Here is an 18,387-nt window from a genome sequence, read left to right on the forward strand (position 1 = left end):
ATGACTTGGCATTTACGTTACATAGCATATGCCAAGTCATGATGTCATCTCCTTGGCTGGTGCGCTGTACAGGTCTGCAGAACAGATGTGATACATTCCAAGTGTGTTCTGTCCCCATACGCCTACATTATGATTTACAAGCTACCATGTCAGGCGTTTTTGTAGAGAAAATGAAAGCATGGGGGATTTGAGGGGGTGAGCAGAGGGGTGAGCAGAGGAGTCAACAACACTCTCAACAGCAGAAGTCAAGGGCCTGGATGTTAAACTGATAACAGAGGTCAAGATTCATCTGGCTTCATGAATCTTATTCCACACACATTGTTCACTGCTGTGAAATACTGTGGTCATTCAGTAATTTGCCTTTTTACGTTTTGTGTGTGAGCTTATCAAAAAGCACTCCAAAAACCCAAGCACTAATTACTCATCAAAATCAGTCTTTCTCTGACAGCACAAAGTGTGTATCCTGCATGATTAACTACAGGAATTTATCTTTTGCAGATAAGAAGATACAGACCAGCCTTTATTGGGCATGCAAACCTTTTTTTTCTTTTTAAAATAAACTACTTAATACTCATTTCTGATTACTTTGATTAGTCTGGTGCTGGACTTACAATCAAGAGCAGAGTAACACATGTGACATAACGTATTTATTTTCTGGTACAAGAAAAGAGAGACTGCAACTTGTATAAGTTCATGTTATTCTTTGAGGGGTAACGTTACATTACATCCAGCTTAGCACCATATTTCTCCATAAATGAGCTGCCAGACTTCTGCTAGCTTGCTGCCAATTCTTGTGTCCTCCATTCTGATCTCTTACCTCATGTTTTCTGACTGAGAAGTATTTTTTTGTGCCAGAGACTGGATTATACTGAACTGACACTCCCATTATCAAGGAGCTTTGCTGCCTCACCTGATTCTGCAGCTTGAGGTCCAGAACTTTCACAACATTTCAATGTGGTCCTGCAAGAAACTATGACTGTGCTCAAGAGCATTATAACTGTGTGGCTGCACTCTCTCTTCAGCACACAGGTTTTAATATCAGTGAAATACTGTGGCAAATCAGTGCACTGTACATGTATTGTGAAATAGGCCCGGCTGTTCATCCTTCACAAGAATTAACTGGCTCTTCAGATTATCTTACAACCACTCTCACTTGTGTATCTTCTACCTCTATGCTTGCAAAATAATAACACTCGACTCTCTCACGCACACAATAACTCTCTTGTGCAACCTCCTTCCCGTGCATAATAATACAACATATTTTGTGGCCAGCAGACGCCACTGTGGCAAATTTGTTTTGGCTTTTTGCACACAGCAGGCCACAGACTGGGGTCGTACTATACTGTGACTAACAGGTAATTGATTGGCTCAGTCTTCACATGCACTTGCAGTCTTTTGCCGACAGTCGATGCACGTGCATCCACTGCATCAGATGTTTGCACTCCGTTATCTTTATGGAGGTCAGTGAGTAAGCAGGCTTTTGTTAAATTGCCGAGTGTGAATCAGTTGATTTACTGCTGTAAGTATTATTTTGAATTAATAATAAAAACAAAAACTGATGAGGGCAAAATTAGACTGGAGGTTTAAAAAAAACATTTATTGTTATTTTCACGTTAATTGTGTGGAGGCATGTACTTCATTCACAAAATAGGAACAGTAAAATTAATCAGACAAGAAAAATATATATGTTGTGTTCTTCATACATTATCAATATATATATATATACACACATTGTAAAATAGGACATTGTAACAAAAAGAAACCAAAATGTAGCAATAAGCAAGTTATGATAGGCTACATCTGCAACGTGAATACAGATGTAAAATCTATTTGTCAGTCTAAAAAAAATAACTGAAATTAGACTGTAATTTTTAGATCCTTTCTCCGTTTTCACAGGAGTATTTATGGCTTCATTTATAAAGTTGAGACAAACCAGAGTAAAGCTTATTTAAAACATGACGCACCCAGCAATACTCGAAAAACCCCAATGTCTGTTTCAACGCCATAACCCCCATTATCACGGTTAAACACATTTTTACAGAAGTTAGGCGCCATGCTTTTGAGCATTAGTCAGACGTTATGTATGTACACAGACATGTAAAAACCTCATGGCTGCACAGAAGCATCTCTCCCAAGACGACAATATTACAAAAGAACACTCAATTAAGCATTACAAAATACACACGCGCACTTTAGTCTCAAGGCCAAACAGCCCAGAGAGAGAATATAGGCAATTTGTAAAACAAGACGACAGGTCCAATGTTTCAGAATCAGTGGCCATAAGTGACAAGTGGAAGGAGTCAAGCTCCTTATAGATGTATTTTTTTTGTCTTTTTCTTTTAACTAAATGTTCAAATGTGAGGATTAGAAAAGATCTACACATGATCAGACCACAACCTTGGCTTAGATTGTGATTTCTGACAGTAGATGAATCGGATTGGATACTTAGACACCGTGAGCATAATCCACACAATATCCTCCAATCACCTCTTTGTAAAGAGTAATTACAAATACACTTCGGGTAAAAAGTCAAACATGATTGGGAGGATTAAACGTAAACATAAAGTCAAAAGAGCGGGCTCTTTTTATACGCAATCGTTCGATCAAATGCCCTCACTGTTCCGTCTGTGGTACATTGAACACAACTGTGACAATGATGACCAAGAAACACACCATACAACACCACTAACTCACTCTACACAATAGAAACAGCTGTAAACTTGTACATCACTAGAGTCTGATGGGATCTAGTTAGTAGGAGGCTCTTCCAGCAACAGTCAGGGATGTGATCAGGCAGGGCAATGACAGACATCAGGAATTTGCTGGGTCTAGCTCCAACGTGAATTGGAAATTTGCATATAAATAACAAAATTCCTTGGAAAAGGGAGTAACTGATTCCTGAACAACTGTTTTTTGGTTATACTGACAGAATAGTCTATTGTTCAACAGATACACACATATTGTGATATGCATGAGTCATGAAAACAAATTATCTCCTTCCGTTCCACATTTTAAGACAATGTAAGACACTATTACACCCCAGATGTTCAACACTGATACAAGACACTGTTTAACAGAAGTTGAGACTCCTTTAAAGGGACAGTTTGGATTATTTGCTGTGGGATTAAATGAGGTATTTAGTCATAATCGCCCCCAGTTTGGAGCTAAGCAATGGTCTGCTGTGGACGGCATCAGCAACAAAAAACATTTTAGCCACTTTAAAAAGGTCCACCTAACAATAAAAATCTATATCAATTTAAGTGTATATACTACACTATATTTAGAATAATTTCTCTGCTTTACTTGGCCATCAGACAACCTTTTTTGAAGGGAAACTGCCATTACATAGGCCAAATACTGCTCTCTCAAAGCCAACCAAACTCTATAGGCAAAATCAGTAATTTAAACTTGCGGAACACAGGAGCTCCTGGTTTCCTGCTGCATCAAACAGTTAGTCACTTTGCATTATTGTGTGACTTCTATGAATCTTAACAATCCCTTTAAAACACCAAAGTCACACAATACCACAAACAAACTAACAGGTCGAAGCAGTGGTAAACCAACCACTCCTGTATTCTGTGAACTAAAAATGACTGATTTTGCCCATGGAGTTTGGTGGGTTTGGAGAGAGAGCAATACTTGGCTTATATAATGGCAGTTTCTCGTCATAAAAAATTGCCTGATGTCAAGGTAAAGCAGTGAAAATATTCCAAATATAGCATACACTTATGAAAAAGGTCCACCTAAAAAAAAAAAAAAATCAAACTCAGTTTGAGTTTGAGTGGCTAAAATACATTTGGCTGTTGACCCTGTCCACACCAGTACATTGCTTAGCTTCTGTGCTGGTAGTCCTCAGAACCTCTCCAAACTGGGGGGCATGCCAGCTGCAACCTACTGTAGCTAATACACTGATTAAATACCTCACACAACCCCAAACTTCAAACAATCTGAACTATCCCTTTAACATTTCAAGCTCACAACAATGAGCTGACTCTTAAAGCACACACTGAGAAGACATGGTGAACAGTAGCTGTAGTCGACACCACTATTTTACAGTAGATCAGATGGGTTCAATTCACTTTCATTTCAAATTAAATATGGAAAAGAATGCATATTAATGACATATTATGAAAATATTGAATTCTGAAGAAAGCTTCACCTGCAAATTATACTGAAAGTGAATTGAGCCCTGAGTCACATGTCAATAAAATTCAGAAACATCTCCATCTGAATGAGGGCAGATAACAGGAGCATTGTTGCCGCCTGCTGGTCAGCTCTAGTACTGCAAGGACATCATGGCCCACCACAGGCAGAGGGGACAGATGAACCTTGTATAAAATATTGCGCCACAAAAAAGAATTTGGTTATGATGACATTGGCCAGTGAAGATAAAGCTAGGATGTTGTAAACACTTCAGGTTAAGAGGTCAGAGCTCCTGACAGGTCAGCCCTTATTTGGCAATGAGTGTTGGTGTCTCAGTAAAGGTTGAAGCTGTAGAAAAACAGAATGTAGTGGACTAAGAATCACTAATCAGCATATGATGTAATTAACTGACTCATAGAGAAAAGATAGTGACAGACGTCGCACATTGCACTGTATGAAATACATCTCCCAGGTCAAGCTGTCCATTTAGAAGCAGCATGTTTTAACATGTTGGCCACAAAAACACACACAGCTGATTCTTTTAGTTTCTGTTAGCTCTTAAAAAAAAAAAAGGACTGCCACTTCAACTGTTTACACATTCACACACACGCACAAACAATACGCCATAAACCACATCATCATCCAACATCCATTATACCTGGGATGCTTTTTGGACATGATAAAAAAAAAGCAGCACGCTGTTTGATGGACATTGAGAAACTACAAAGTGCAAATGTGCCATCTTGTGCTCTGATATCCAAAAATGCCATCCAAAACCCGGCTACAGTCTTCCCTGTGTTGCACCAGCTCAGCCCACTGAGCTGTGCAGTAGAGTTTTCTGTAAGATAGTCCGGGTTTTGGTGGGAAACATCCATCTGAAAAGGTGCAGGTGGACCACAGACGCGCTCCAACATTATGAGTTAAGAAGACAAAAAAAAAGAAAAAAGAAAGAGGTCACATAGGTAAACTGATCCATGTCTGCGGGATGTACTGCCTTTCAAAAAACATGAGAGAGAAATGTTCAAAACAAAAAAACACACTGCTCCAGCTTGTACCCCACTCTTCACTGCAGCTTTGTGCCTGTAAAAACGAGTCCCGGTGCCCCCAGGAAGCTTTTGGCACAGAAAGTTAAACACAAAAAGTAGCTCCAGGATTCCTCAGTTTTCTCATCATCAATAAATGCTGAAGTTATGATAAAAAGAAAATGACACAAGGAAATATGTACGGAGTTGAATGTGTGACGTGTGTGTGTGTGTGTATCACATGTCCTGTGGGGGGAGGTGTGAGATCTTCACTGCATGCAAAAAATGCCAATGCCATAGATGCATTACTGAGCTGCGATGGGTAAAAGAAATTCATTTCCATAGTTACTCTGAATGGGTCTGTGGGCATGAGGTTGCGCTGGGAGACTGTTGCCATGGTGACAAACGAAACTGTTGCGTTGCTTAAGGCATCGTATTAGATGACTGAGGAGTTTCTCCTGTGGCAGAGAAGAGACAAAACAAAGATGATTGGAAATATTACTGTTGATTACGCGCAAAATTTACATAATCATGTAGACAAAAAAGTCAGAGCGGCACAGACTGATCCTCACCTGGTTAGGACTCGCTCTCCATGGAGATTGTAATGGTTTCACTTTCAGCTGCAAAGCAAAACAGAAAAGGTGTTAAGGCGAGAAGACAGCAGGCAGTGGGTTGTTAAAGCCTCTGGAAATCTGTCTTGAAACAGGAAAAATGCACATACGATATCAAAGCTCAGTGTCTCATTAATCAACCACTAAAATCAGAGTGAAAATAAATAAAGCAATATCAGTATGTGCTATATTTAGAGCATTTTCATTGCTTTAATTTGCCATCAGACAGCCTTTTTCTGAAGAGGAACTTAAGTTGCAAATAATGCTGCTAGACTTCTTTGACAAAAACCGTCATTTTATTTTGCAGAACATGTGAGTTACTGGACGACTGCTGCCTTAATCTGTATGTTTGTTTGTGTTATTATGTGACTCTGGTGTTTTTAACATTTCAGTTCAGATCCAAACTGATGTGACTTCCTGAAGATCAAAGCAGCACTGGACCAGCAAAGTCCTGTGTCCTAAAACTAAATGAAAATATTTTGTATTTGGATGCTTACAAAGACCAACGTATTTAAAAAGCTCTTGCATATTTGTGTTTTTAGGGGCTTTAATGTTAATCCTGTTTGTGAAACATTCTTGTCCCTGGTAGAGCTCACCCGATTTGAGGGTGTCATTAGCCAGATGGTCTCCGATGTTGTTGGCGTGCTGGTCGTTGTTCAGGAGGCGATTCTGTGACTCGCTGAGGGGACTTGCAGGGACATCAGCAGCACTGGAAACGTGCCCAAGAAATAAAAAAGAAAAGCAAAATGAACAGCGCATCCACAAGCCCAAAACATAAATCCTTTTCAGTGTTTCATGTCAAATAACATTTCTTTTATCACTCTGAGATTTATCACCTTTTATTGGGCTCTGGCTGCAGGGTCACCGTGGCCTGCTCTACATCAGCGTTGACCAGCCGTGTAGGGAACGTCAGACCGTCTCCCTGACTGCAATAAACAAGAGGACAGGGGAAACTCAGGATTAGATGTAGTCAGCCTGCAAGGCAACAAACTGCAGCCTGGTTAGATTTCCACTGGAGATAGAACAAAGGCAACCTGATGTCTAAAAAGAGGAGAGCAACTGTTTTCAATCTCTTCTTTAGCATGAAAACATGTGTGTCAGATGCATTTACAACAAGGTTTTTTCCTTGAATCCAGTATTGGTGACAGCGCTAAAAAAAAGCCTCTGTCTCTGTTTTCTATGTTCAATTCTACATTTGTCTGCTTTACCTGGTAAAGACGGGCAGCAGCCAGTACTTCTTCTGGTCTCCAAAGACCTGAGCGATATTCTTCCGGAAACCCAGAGAGAAGCCATTTTTATCAGAGCCTGTCCTAAAGACTGGTGCTCTGAACGCCTCTGCAGAGACGGGAGCAACACGGAGGGACGGGAACGGACAGGGAGACAAACACACACACTATTACAGACTCCGACAGGTGAAATTTCACTTGATGAGAAAGAAAGAGAGCGTCATTTCCAAATCTGGAAACTAATTTATATACATTACAAATATACTACAACAGTGTTGAAAACTGTTTCAACATTGTATTGCATCACTTTATTTGAAGGGGTGGCTGTCATAACCATGTCATGACAGCTAGCATGAACATGGAGGTGTTATAAATGTTTATGACTGTTGTCATCAAGTGTCATTCGGTCAGTCATGAAATTTTTAATGCAAAGTTGCCATTGCTATGACAACTTGACATTAAACAAGATGAAAATGTCTTTGTTATGACAACTTGACATTAAGCAGATAACATAACTTGTCAATGTCATTACCAAACTTAAAGCTCCAGCAGGCAACACTGTTTTGGTATAACTGAGAAATAATTTAATGAAATAATGATAATAATAAAATAAAAGCCTCCTTTCTGTCCCCCTCCAACAAGCGAGTGTTGTGATGCTGAGCTCGTGTGTGCAGGAGAGCAGAGAGAAAGACGTTTTAAAAAGTCTCTTTATGTTTAGCTCTCAGTACTTTTCTATTTTCACACTGAATCTTTTTTACGTTTTTAAATGAGGTTTCTCTCCTCTGTCAGTGTTTTTTACTGTCAGGTGTCTGTTATATTACAAACAGCTGATGTCTGTCGGTCTGTGCTCGCTCACGATAGTCTCGGCAAACTGTTGCTTACGCTCATGAAGGGCGTGCTGCTCGTTTAGTGCGAGGGGCTGAGGATGCAGAAAAACGAAGCCTAACTCAGATAAGACTCAAAAATCAACCATTTTCAGGCTTTCTACCTACTGCAGCTTTAAAGTAAGTATTTCAACATTATACTATACTGTCATATGTGGTTGGTTTGACACTAGCCATTATGAGATCATTATAAGGGTGACATGAACATTTTGGCTCCTGGCATCCTGGGGCTGAGCTGAGTCACCTAATTAGGCAGCTAGCTCCACCGATCTAACCAAGTTCACTAGCTAACAACTTATAAACTATATAACTTAACTTATAAAAGCAATTGACTGTAATAAATCTTAAAGACATCTTTATACAAGTCCAAAATGTACCTCTTTACTTGAAGTCAAATATTCATTAAACACTTATAACGGTCTCTTGATGGCCAGTGTCAAAATAAACCTCATACGACAGTTTAATGTTAAAACATAAAGCTAAACAGTTTCTTTAAGTTTGACAATGTCAAGTTGTTATACCCAACACAGTGACAGGTTATGCTGTCTTGGTTAATGTCAAGTTGACATTACAAAGACATTATTGGCTAGATTATGTCAAGTTCTCGTAAGAAAGACATATCAGCTTTGCATTAAAAATGACAGAATGACACTTAATGACATTCATAAAGAATCCCTCACAATCTTGACAGGTGTGATGGCATGGTTATGACAGTGTAATGACAGTCTTATGCACAATCCTTTAAATAAAGTGTTACTCAATGCTGGATAAATACATACGCAGGCGTGTTTTTGAATAGAAACAACTGTTAAATGTGTTTGTTACCTATAGTGGACCTGTTCTTCCCTACAAGCCACAGGTGGTAGCTGAAGAGGGAGAGAATACTGATGCAAAACATGGCTGCCACAAAAAAAAGGAACAAGACGTGGAATTTGGCGTGAGTGTCTGGCAGCTCGTTCTGGGAGGAAGAGACGGGAGAAGAGGAGAGCAAGAGAGGAATCAATGACAAATTCACATCGAGGATATTTAAGGAAAGAAAGAGAAATAAGAGAGAGAAAGTAAAAAAAAGAAAAAAGGCGGAGTACAGAGAAATAAGAAGAGTGTCATGTGGACCACGTCACTGCACGCACATGACGACAAAAACCATGGCAACGATGGTGAGGCAGTGCAACACTAAAGGCTTTGGAGGATAGCTGGGTTACCTTTGGGCAGTTCTCTGCCGATTTCCTCCGGCAAAGCTTTAGTACAAACAGAAACGAGACTGGTTAGCAACACCAGGAGAGAACAGGTGGGAGGGGGAGGAAGCACTTAAAAATCAGCAGGCAAACACAAGTCAAGGCCAAGTTGGGTGAAAGGAGGGGGGAATGAAAGAAAGAGAGTGGGTGAATGTACAAAATGTGCCCAGAAAGGAGCAAACAAAGGGATGAAAGAGGGAGAGATGAGAGAAAGTCTAAGTGGAGCAGCTACAAAGTGGGGAAAAAAAAACAGGAGGAGGTGTTTTGCAAGCGCATGAGTGGTGTGACTGATGGTGTAGATAGTGGAGGGGGAGAAAGAAAAGGGAGAGATCAGAGAACAATGACCCAGTGTGTGACAACTGGGGATAACAGAGGGGGAGAGGTCGGAGGGTGAAGGGTGAGAGCGGACAGAGAAAACAGGAGAGGTCAGCACCATGCACAACCAACTCAGAGGATGCTCATCCACATAGACCAATTCTGCATCCTCTGTAACATTCACTTCATGCATGCATCAGTACTCACTGTCCAGAACTTTATGAAATACTGCAGTACGGTGGCTGCAATGAACAAACAGTACACCAGCGAGTAGGCCAGGAAGAGGATGAAGAACTTGTAGTTGGAGAATCCGACACAGTTGTTCACCCTGGAGAAGCACAAACACAAGAAAGGTCAGGTTTGACATCACTTCCTGCGGCTAGAAATCTTATCAACTTGAACTTTCAAAAGGGAGAGGCTTTTTGTTAGTTTTATGATAAGAATAGGCCGATACTTTTCTTTCTTTGGTACAAACCAGACCAGAAAGTTCTGTTGCCTTCTTGCACTTGATTAATCAAGGTCCATGCTGCCAAATATTATAAGCACGAGAACAAGTAGATAATAAAGCAGCTCTGGCAACATGGCAGATTAAAAAAATCCAGTATTTATGACAGTAACAGGATAGTTTTGATTTTTTTTTTAAGTAGGCTTGTATGAAGCACTTTTCCATACTCAGTGTATTACCTACGGTGTGGAAGCTGCATGAATCCCAGCGTAGGAAACTAAATAATGTACTGCTGTGGACAGGGTCAGCAGCAAACTGTATTTTAGCTACCTAAAAAAATCTATATCAGTTTAAGTGCATGCTATATTTAGAGTATTTTCAGGCTTTCACCCTGCTGTCAGACAGTTTTTTCCATGGAGACACTGCCATTATATAAGACAGATATTGCTCTCTCCAAACCAACCAAACTCCATTGGGAATAACAGCCATTTTAGCTCACATAACACAGGACTTGCTGGTCTACTGCTGCCTCGATCTGTTTTGTTTGTTTGTGTTTTTGTCTGACTTTGGTGTTTTAAAAGGTTAGTTCAAATCCACCAAAGTCATATAATAACACAAACAAACTAACCAATTTGTGGCAGTGGTAAACCAGCACGTCCTGTGTTCTATGAGCTAAAATTACTGTTTTCCCTAATGGAGTCTGGTTGGGTGATGGAAAGTGACATTTGTCATATACGTATAACAGTGGTTGCCAGTCAAAAAATATTCTAAATATAGCGTTGACTTAAACTGATTTTGATTTTTTTCGTAGGCATTTTTAAGTGGCTAAAATATGTTTTGCTGCAATACAATGACTATTAATACGTATTTCATACAGCCCCACACAAATAACCCAAACTATCCCTTTGTAGTGTTTTTGAACAGTTTTGACATCATGCTGCAAGATGATGATTGCTCCGGCATAATGCAGTTAAAACAAATCCAATTCCAGTATTTGTAAAAATTAAGTCACAGGTCTTCAAATGAGATAAAAACAAAAAAAAAACTAGCACCACTACAGAAGTCAGCTTGCTCTTGGTTGACTGTGCTCTGCTTTTACAGTATGAGGAGCTCCTGGCTATCAGATTTAAGTTCATAAACCTGCATGGAGAGGCGGAAAAACACCCAGAACATTTTATATTTTGCCATCTTAACATAACTAAAGGAATAAAATTCATCATCTTGATAGATCTGCTTGGCATGAAATGTCCTAATGACCAAAATACATGGGACACAGAGCAGGGTTTTCACCTGCTACACTGACTCCATCTTTGCAGATGCAGTTGTGTGCCAGCTGTGTTTTCTGAGGACATTTTAATCATCTATAAACAAATTGTACTTTTTAAATTTTTACACAGAAAGATGTGGTTTTTACCTGTTAGAGGGTAGCATACATAGAGTGGAAAAAAACAGACCAGCTGTGTAAAAATAGAGATGAGCCATGCTAGTGCATGTGGCTTCTGTGGTCAGCACAGCAGCTTCAGTTGATTGTAATGGACCTGCTCTGCTAAGGGCATGCTGCCACTGAGTCCATGTCCTATGAATTTTAGCAGTAACTCAAGAGGACTAAAAGTAGGAATGAATTGTGATACGACTTAGGTTCAGTATGTTTAGCCCAGTGTTACATACCAGGGACAATGGTGGTCCATCTTCAGCACACACCTGCCACACACAGCAAGAGAACAGAAAAGTGACAGATTAAAATCATGAGAAAAGATTTTTTAAAAATGAAGGGTGAGAGACAAATGAGAAAAAAAAACATCTTTGTTAAATCAAGAGAAAGCCTCACAGTTAATACTGAACATAAACAGTTTTCTTACATGTCACATGCGGAGCAGTGGTGGCACCGGTCTGGCTTGATAACTTGACAGCGGTCACAGTAACGGATTGCTGCATGGTGTCAACACAACAGGTATCTGGTTATTGGACAGGTCTGACACAGGGGTCCAAACAGACACATCTGGACACACATAGCGTAGACGTACCTCCGCCTCCTGTGCGGGTGTACAGAGGCAAGCTGGTGGCAGCTCTCCACAGGATCTCCTGCTGGGACTCCGGCCTCTCCTCCTTCTCATAACGCTCTTTCTCAGCCTTTGGCAGGCAGAACTGATGTGGAAAAACAAAGATTTTAAAGCAACCATTCAGTTGACTCGGGCTTGTTCAGGAGAATCGGGTTGTTGTACCTCTTTGGAGGGGTTGGCAGGCTTGGTGAAGATGGTCTTCCAGTAAGACCATACAAACATGATGAAAGAGAGGTGGAAGAAGATCAGGTAGACGACTGGAGGGAAACATTAAGCACAGGGTCACTCTAATATGTATGCTGACGTTGAACACAAGCAAAGCACCAATAACAAGATGACACAGGGAACTGCTGCTGTCACTTAAGGTATGTGAAAACACGGTGCATCTACATATTAAATTAATGAGACAGGAGAGCTAATGCTGAATGAGGAGCTTCTTTGCTTCGCTCAGACCGACCTCAGCACTTTGACACAGCATGTTTTCTGTGCCAGCCTTCTTTTAGCTAAATGTACAGAGCATATTTCACTGGGCCTTAGCGAGACTGTCCTGATAAACAGCAAACTGGCTCAATTCTTTGAACTTCCACTGATGATATTTTAAATAAATATTCTTTTGACTCCTCAAGATACTTACTCTGCTCTCCTATACTTGGAATGGTGACTGAAAGAGAAAAAACAGAGAAAACAAAAATGTTACATTATTAAAAAACTGTCATCTAGACAGTCAATGAATGATTTAAAACATTGGACATATATATATATATATATATATATATATATATATATATATATATATATATATATATATATATATATAACTGTGGGCTTAACATTTGGGTTTGAAAAAATACTTTGCAAAAGTCACGCACCTGCACAGTAAATTTAGACTAGCTCAGTGGTTTCCTGCCTGGGGTTCGTAAATAAAGTCACATTACAAACTGCTTTAAGAGACACTGAAAAGTGAAAAATAAAAAAATCTATTCCACAAAATCCTGCTTTTAGTTTTCAACTTTTCTGTAGTCAACACAACTGTCTTCTGCAGATTGCCAGAGTTTCATTTTCCAGTTATCTAAACACATCTCTTCCTCCTTTAGAGGAGACTGTTTGCTCAACTTCTCTTTCCTGGATGAAGAATGAACTTTCAGACTAACTTCTAGGCCAACGTGTGAAAAAAAAATCCCTTAAAGCGCTTAGATAATGGGGTTTAAACATCTACAATTCGATAAGAAATGGACAAACTCTATCTGCTGAGGAAAAACTAACTTTCGCAATCAACTTTGTCAGATGTGTGCTTCTTCCTTGTCAAACACCTGACAGGGTTTTTTGATGGCTGATGCCGGTGCCAATATTTAGAGAGCAGGGCAGCTGATGGCCAAAAAAAAAGTCATGAATAATTCCTTCATTCCATGCACACTACAATATAATACACATGATTATCTTAGCCAGTAACATGTTTTTTTTAATTTAATGTAATAGAAAATTATTATGCATAGATTTCAGAGGGTGACTGGTATTTGATGGAGAGTCAGTATATCAAATGCGACGTCATTCAACTGCATTATTCTATACATTCTAACATAATATATATTAACACAAGCCAGTAACCGTTTTAGGAGAGATTTGCTGCCATTTAGGATACCAGCCAACCAATCAATCAGTCGACCAAATCGATCAGTCTATCACTATCACTATCACAGTCTATCTGTAAAACATGAGATACTTTCATCTCTACAGGCACGTAAAAATCCTTCAGGTGAAACAATCTGAGAGGGGAAAAAAAAATCACAGCTAATCACTCATAGACACACTAAAGCTACATAATCTGTAACACAGGGGTCACACCTAGATATTATTTTTTGATTGATTTCATACTCTCAGATTATTTTACAAAGCTCAAAGCTTATAATAAATAAGATACATATATTCACTACATATATTCATGTCCTGGAACAAACACTCATCTCAGGTTACAGACACAGTATGTTCTCATAATAGTGGCTTGAGGTTATGCACAAAATACATATATCCTGATATTAGAGCTGTAACGAGCGGTCGATTAATTGATTAGTCACTCAAAAGATAATCAGTTGCTAACTATTTTGAGTGACTACTTATTTCATTTTTCACAATGTCAAACATTTGTTGGTTCCAGCTGTTCTGATGTAAAGATTTGCTGCTTTTTTTTGTTTTTTAACACAATAAATAAAAACTCTTTGGGTTCTGGACTATTGGTTGGACAAAAGAAGCAACTTTAAGATGTCAATTTAGTCTCCGGAAAGCAATTTCACAATTTTTTCATACTTTACTGACTAAACGATTAATTGAGAAAGTATCTGTTCATTGCAGCCCCACATAATGTCTCATTTTAAGGAGCAACGAGCCAAAAAAGGTTGGGAGAGACTAATCTACTTTTCTTGGATGGGATCCCCCGACACTAAATGTGTGTCTATGGAGGCGCACTTTTAATATTTTTTAATTTAAGCACACCAACATAAAACTAGACCCTGACAGCAATACTGGCGTGGTGGCGTTATCTGTGATGCTAATATGAAAAAGTTTGGGGACTCGAGCTATACATCATTCACAGTTCAGATACAAGCAAATCAATTTTGTTCCTGTTTAGCTGTAATATTACGACGTTTCCTCTCATTTTAACACAAAAACTATCAGAGCCAAATCAACGCTTGAACCCGTGCCAGTCAAATTACCAGTGGCCCGGTTAGATGGAAAGTATTTATCTGGTCAGCCGGCCAAATACCGTTTAGTTGGCATTTTAATTCTCCATCCAGACTCCATTCAGCTCGACAGAAAACAGCACAGACAATATTAACAGCACGGCGAAAGTTTCTCTTTGTCCAAAACAAATTTGCCATTAAAACACGGCGGCCCAAAGTGATGGCAGCTAACATATAATTAGCTGTATCTAGATTTGGACAAGCTTGCCAGTCAACACCATTGTTGAGCTGCAGTCAGTCCATTTACTTCCTGCTGGCCAGCAGCAGCAGCAGCTGTATGTTTGTGTGGACAGCAGCTCAGACTGAAAACAGCAGCCGGTTAAAGGCTTTAAACAGGACACAGACTGCGGCACCGCGTCTACTTACATATACAAAGCTGCACCACATAAGCGTAGTAGGACCAGCAGACGACCAGGGCGATAAAAATCACAGGTATCCATGCTAAACCCCGTTGACAGCATCTCAGTACGTGTGTGGGCGCCATCTTTCTCCCTCTACTGGGGAACCAGCATGGGAGTGTCCGTGTGTGACGTCACTGAGCAAAATGAGACCGGAGGAGGGCTGGCAAATAATTTACGAAATTAATTTAAGATATTGATCGGAACGAGACCTGGTCATTACCATATATACAGCCTTTATACTCAGTACGGCTTCTTCAGATTTTAGGTATGTACTAATTAGAGAAAATTCTTTATTTTTCAATAAATGAAAACTTATATTTGAAATGATATATTCCATGAAAATACACAAAAAGAAAAACAGTGTATTATATTTATATATTATAGAAGCCAACTTCAAATCTGAAAGGAAAAGTCATTATTATGAGAAAACTTCTCAAAATAATCAGTTAGTGTCCCAAAATAATGAGAAACTTTCTCAAAAATGGTGATCAAACAATCAAAAAAGTCATTATTTATTTATTCGTTACTTTGAGATACTAAGTAATTATTTTGAGGTTTCTCATGACTTACAGGATCTTTTCCCTTCTCTCATCGGCAGAAATGGGATTCCACAGTATATTTACACAATAAAATGTATAACTTGATTTCTTTCACTATAATAAGTCTGAATTTTAATGTATTATTTTCAGCATTATTTTTCTCCCTAATATTTTCGTCTTTCTTAGTTTATTATAATTTAATTTGTATGATTCCGTTGCACCCTGTTGCACGTTTATGAAAACAGAGTTTTTTGTTTTTTGATCAATAAAGTTTTGACAAAAAACGGTCTGGTAAAAAGTCATAATTGGGAAAAAATATCCCTGTTACAACTGCTTTCCGAATGAGTTATCCTACACTGATTAACAAAAATCAGTAAACGTGTACTTCTATCTTTATATTTGTCAAAACCATATTAAAATGGTAAAAAAAAAAAAAAAAACATGTTGTGAAGCAGGAACTGACTTCAGGGAGACGCACTTTGACGTTGCCCTTATTGAAGGATCAAATTGCAGCAGGAAGAGAAATATTTAACCGAAACACGAGAGCCATAAAGTGACCTGTGAGCTAAACTTTTTCTAGGCTTGGCTGTTGGTCACGGGGCCGTATTATACCAGGAAGTTGAGGCTAATAGTTAAAGTACTGTTCCTTAAAAAACGACGAAAATGACCAGTGTTGAAATGGACGTCCAGACATATTTGTCCCGCATTGGTTTCACCGGTCCCGTTGAGCCCAGCCTGGAGGTGCTGCGGTCGGTTCACACCTGTCACCTGCTGTCGGTCCCGTTTGAAAACCTCACTATACACAGCGGAGGACGAATCCAACTCGTCCTCCCTCTTCTGTACGATAAGATAGTGAAGCAGCGCCGAGGAGGTTTCTGCTGTGAGAATAACGGCCTCTTCTCGTGGCTGCTCACAAATCTGGGCTTCCAGGTAGGACTGCATATTTAATTGAAATGTTATGCAAATTGCAGAAGTACAGTGCTGCAGACATGCCCTGGCCTACAAATCCCTTTTCCACCCAAAGTACCTGGAACTGTTAGTTCCAGGAGCTACTTTTCATGGAACTAAAAGGTTCCTTCAGTCTGATGTTGTCTGCATTTCCACAGTGGCCTAGACCTGCGGTTATTAGGGAAATTAGTCTGCTGACAAAGCTATGAGTGTTACATTAATTTTTAGACACGACTGTACAACAGTAACGCTATTTTATACAACAGAAAGACACTATGTGTTGTATACTTTATTTTGTAACTCCATGTTGATGAGTTCAAGCGAATTGAACAAAAAATAAACTGTTGTGTGGCTGCAATTTTTTAAAAATGGTGGCTGAAAATAAAATACTGCAAGAACGTGTTCAGTGTTGCAAACCCCAACCCCAGATTTCCTGTACTTTTGGAAATTCCAACGTTTTGGAGGGTAAAATAATGTTGCCGCAACCTAATTTAGATCCTGATCCTGAGTTCCCCCAAAAGTTCTTAGTCTCTTCGTAAAGTTCCTGCCATGGGAATGTAGCTTTTGTTTGGTTCAGACCAAAATAAATGCCACATCATCTTGATTTAAAAAATGTTTTCAGTACAGTGAGAATTGTGATGCAAAATTGATAATTTCCACTAATCTTGAATCATATCACAATATTTTTTTTACCATATCATACAACCCTACTTCCAGGTAACTGTGCTCTCTGGCCAGGTGAGGAATGCGTTTGTGGATCATTATGGGCCACCTTTTGACCATCTCATCCTCACGGTGATCCTTGATGGGCAGCGCTGGCTGTGTGACGTCGGGTTCGGTAGCTCAGGCTTCACCACCCCCCTTTCACTGGACACCAGTGGCCCCCAGGAACAGGGCCACCGAGTGTACCGCATCAGAGAGGACAAAGGTGGCATGCTCTTTGTCGAGTGGCAGCGGGAGGAGAACAGAGGGCCGGATGGAGAGTGGGCAGAGATTTACAAGTTCACCCTTGAACCTCGGTGTTTGGAGGACTTTGAAGAGATGTGCCAATACCACCAGAGCTCTCCATTCTCCATCTTCTTCTGCAAGTCCCTCTGCACTATGTTAAAACCAGGTGGAAGGGTTACCTACATTGGCCACAAACTCACCCTCACCACATTTCCACCAGAGGGAACAGGTGAAGAGGTGGAAACCACAACCAGGGAACTCAAAGATGAGGAGATCCCTGGAATTCTAGCAGAGCACTTTGGAGTTGTGCTAAATTCTCCTCTCATAGCAAAGGATGAGACAATCACACCACCCTCAGTCATGTATTAATCACACTTGATCATGCAAAATTATATGAAAACTCTAACATGGTCACCATTCTGGTTCTTGCACCTACTTTTAACTATTCAAAGCATTTAGACCATAATTAAATTTGATTGGAAAAAAGTTTTCCTTGAGAACCCAGGGGGATGTATTTTATTCCAGATGCATACTTTGCAGTAGGTTTTTCACACAGGTAGCGTGGCCGAGCGGTCTAAGGCGCTGGATTAAGGCTCCAGTCTCTTCGGGGGCGTGGGTTCGAATCCCACCGCTGCCAGGATTTTGAGATGAATAATTCTAAAGTAATACCCATGTTAAAGTACAGAGACTTGATATCACCTGTTAGATAAAGAATACATTCTACTTGTTAAAAGAAGGATTCTGATGAGAAAATACATCTATGGTACATCAAGTTCGGCACGGTTTATATAGTTGACAATTGTGGAACAGGTAATGTCTTGTGTGGTAGAACCCTGCATGAGCCAGACCTAGTCCAGGGTGTATAAGCCCTAACC

General features: G+C 39.8%; 2 protein-coding genes and 1 non-coding gene across 4 annotated transcripts; 2 read left to right on the forward strand and 1 right to left on the reverse strand.

The window, feature by feature from the left end:
* Positions 1–1,576: 1,576 nt before the first annotated feature.
* Positions 1,577–15,176, reverse strand: LOC146307458 (palmitoyltransferase ZDHHC20-B-like). 2 transcript variants are annotated; one of them, XM_084710318.1, is made up of 14 exons: positions 15,043–15,176; positions 12,576–12,602; positions 12,104–12,198; positions 11,906–12,026; positions 11,741–11,810; positions 11,550–11,582; positions 9,644–9,764; positions 9,089–9,124; positions 8,712–8,844; positions 6,985–7,111; positions 6,613–6,702; positions 6,373–6,485; positions 5,738–5,785; positions 1,577–5,623 (listed from the first exon to the last, which is right to left on the reverse strand). In XM_084710318.1, exons 1-13 carry the CDS (start codon positions 15,158–15,160, stop codon positions 5,742–5,744), a joined length of 1,128 nt encoding a protein of 375 aa, XP_084566444.1. In that variant the 5' UTR covers positions 15,161–15,176; the 3' UTR covers positions 1,577–5,623; positions 5,738–5,741. The 2 variants fall into 2 exon arrangements, with proteins under 2 accessions (XP_084566444.1, XP_084566445.1); XM_084710319.1 differs by lacking the exon at positions 9,089–9,124.
* A 953-nt stretch (positions 15,177–16,129) lies between these two features.
* Positions 16,130–17,959, forward strand: LOC146307459 (arylamine N-acetyltransferase 2-like). Its single transcript, XM_084710320.1, has 2 exons — positions 16,130–16,546; positions 17,282–17,959. Exons 1-2 carry the CDS (start codon positions 16,280–16,282, stop codon positions 17,879–17,881), a joined length of 867 nt encoding a protein of 288 aa, XP_084566446.1. The 5' UTR covers positions 16,130–16,279; the 3' UTR covers positions 17,882–17,959.
* A 108-nt stretch (positions 17,960–18,067) lies between these two features.
* trnal-aag (transfer RNA leucine (anticodon AAG)) lies at positions 18,068–18,149 on the forward strand. Its single transcript has one exon. It is a non-coding gene; the product is annotated as a tRNA-Leu (tRNA).
* The last annotated feature ends 238 nt before the right edge of the window (positions 18,150–18,387 follow it).

This window comes from Lutjanus erythropterus, chromosome 21 (assembly GCF_056507025.1).
Source record: "Lutjanus erythropterus isolate fLutEry1 chromosome 21, fLutEry1.hap2, whole genome shotgun sequence".
Classification (NCBI taxonomy): domain Eukaryota; kingdom Metazoa; phylum Chordata; class Actinopteri; order Lutjaniformes; family Lutjanidae; genus Lutjanus; species Lutjanus erythropterus.

What these genes read in the sequence shown, in the direction of transcription:
- LOC146307458 (XM_084710318.1), bottom strand. Translation starts at nt 15,160, where the DNA reads ATGGCGCCCACACACGTACTGAGATGCTGTCAACGGGGTTTAGCATGG. An exon ending in TCCAAGTATAGGAGAGCAGA is followed by an intron (nt 12,199 to 12,575) that starts GTAAGTATCTTG and finishes GTTTCCCTCCAG; the next exon opens with TCGTCTACCTGATCTTCTTC. An exon ending in GAAGAACAGGTCCACTATAG is followed by an intron (nt 7,112 to 8,711) that starts GTAACAAACACA and finishes CCGTCTCTGCAG; the next exon opens with AGGCGTTCAGAGCACCAGTC.
- LOC146307459 (XM_084710320.1), top strand. Translation starts at nt 16,280, where the DNA reads ATGACCAGTGTTGAAATGGACGTCCAGACATATTTGTCCCGCATTGGT. An exon ending in TCACAAATCTGGGCTTCCAG is followed by an intron (nt 16,547 to 17,281) that starts GTAGGACTGCAT and finishes CCCTACTTCCAG; the next exon opens with GTAACTGTGCTCTCTGGCCA.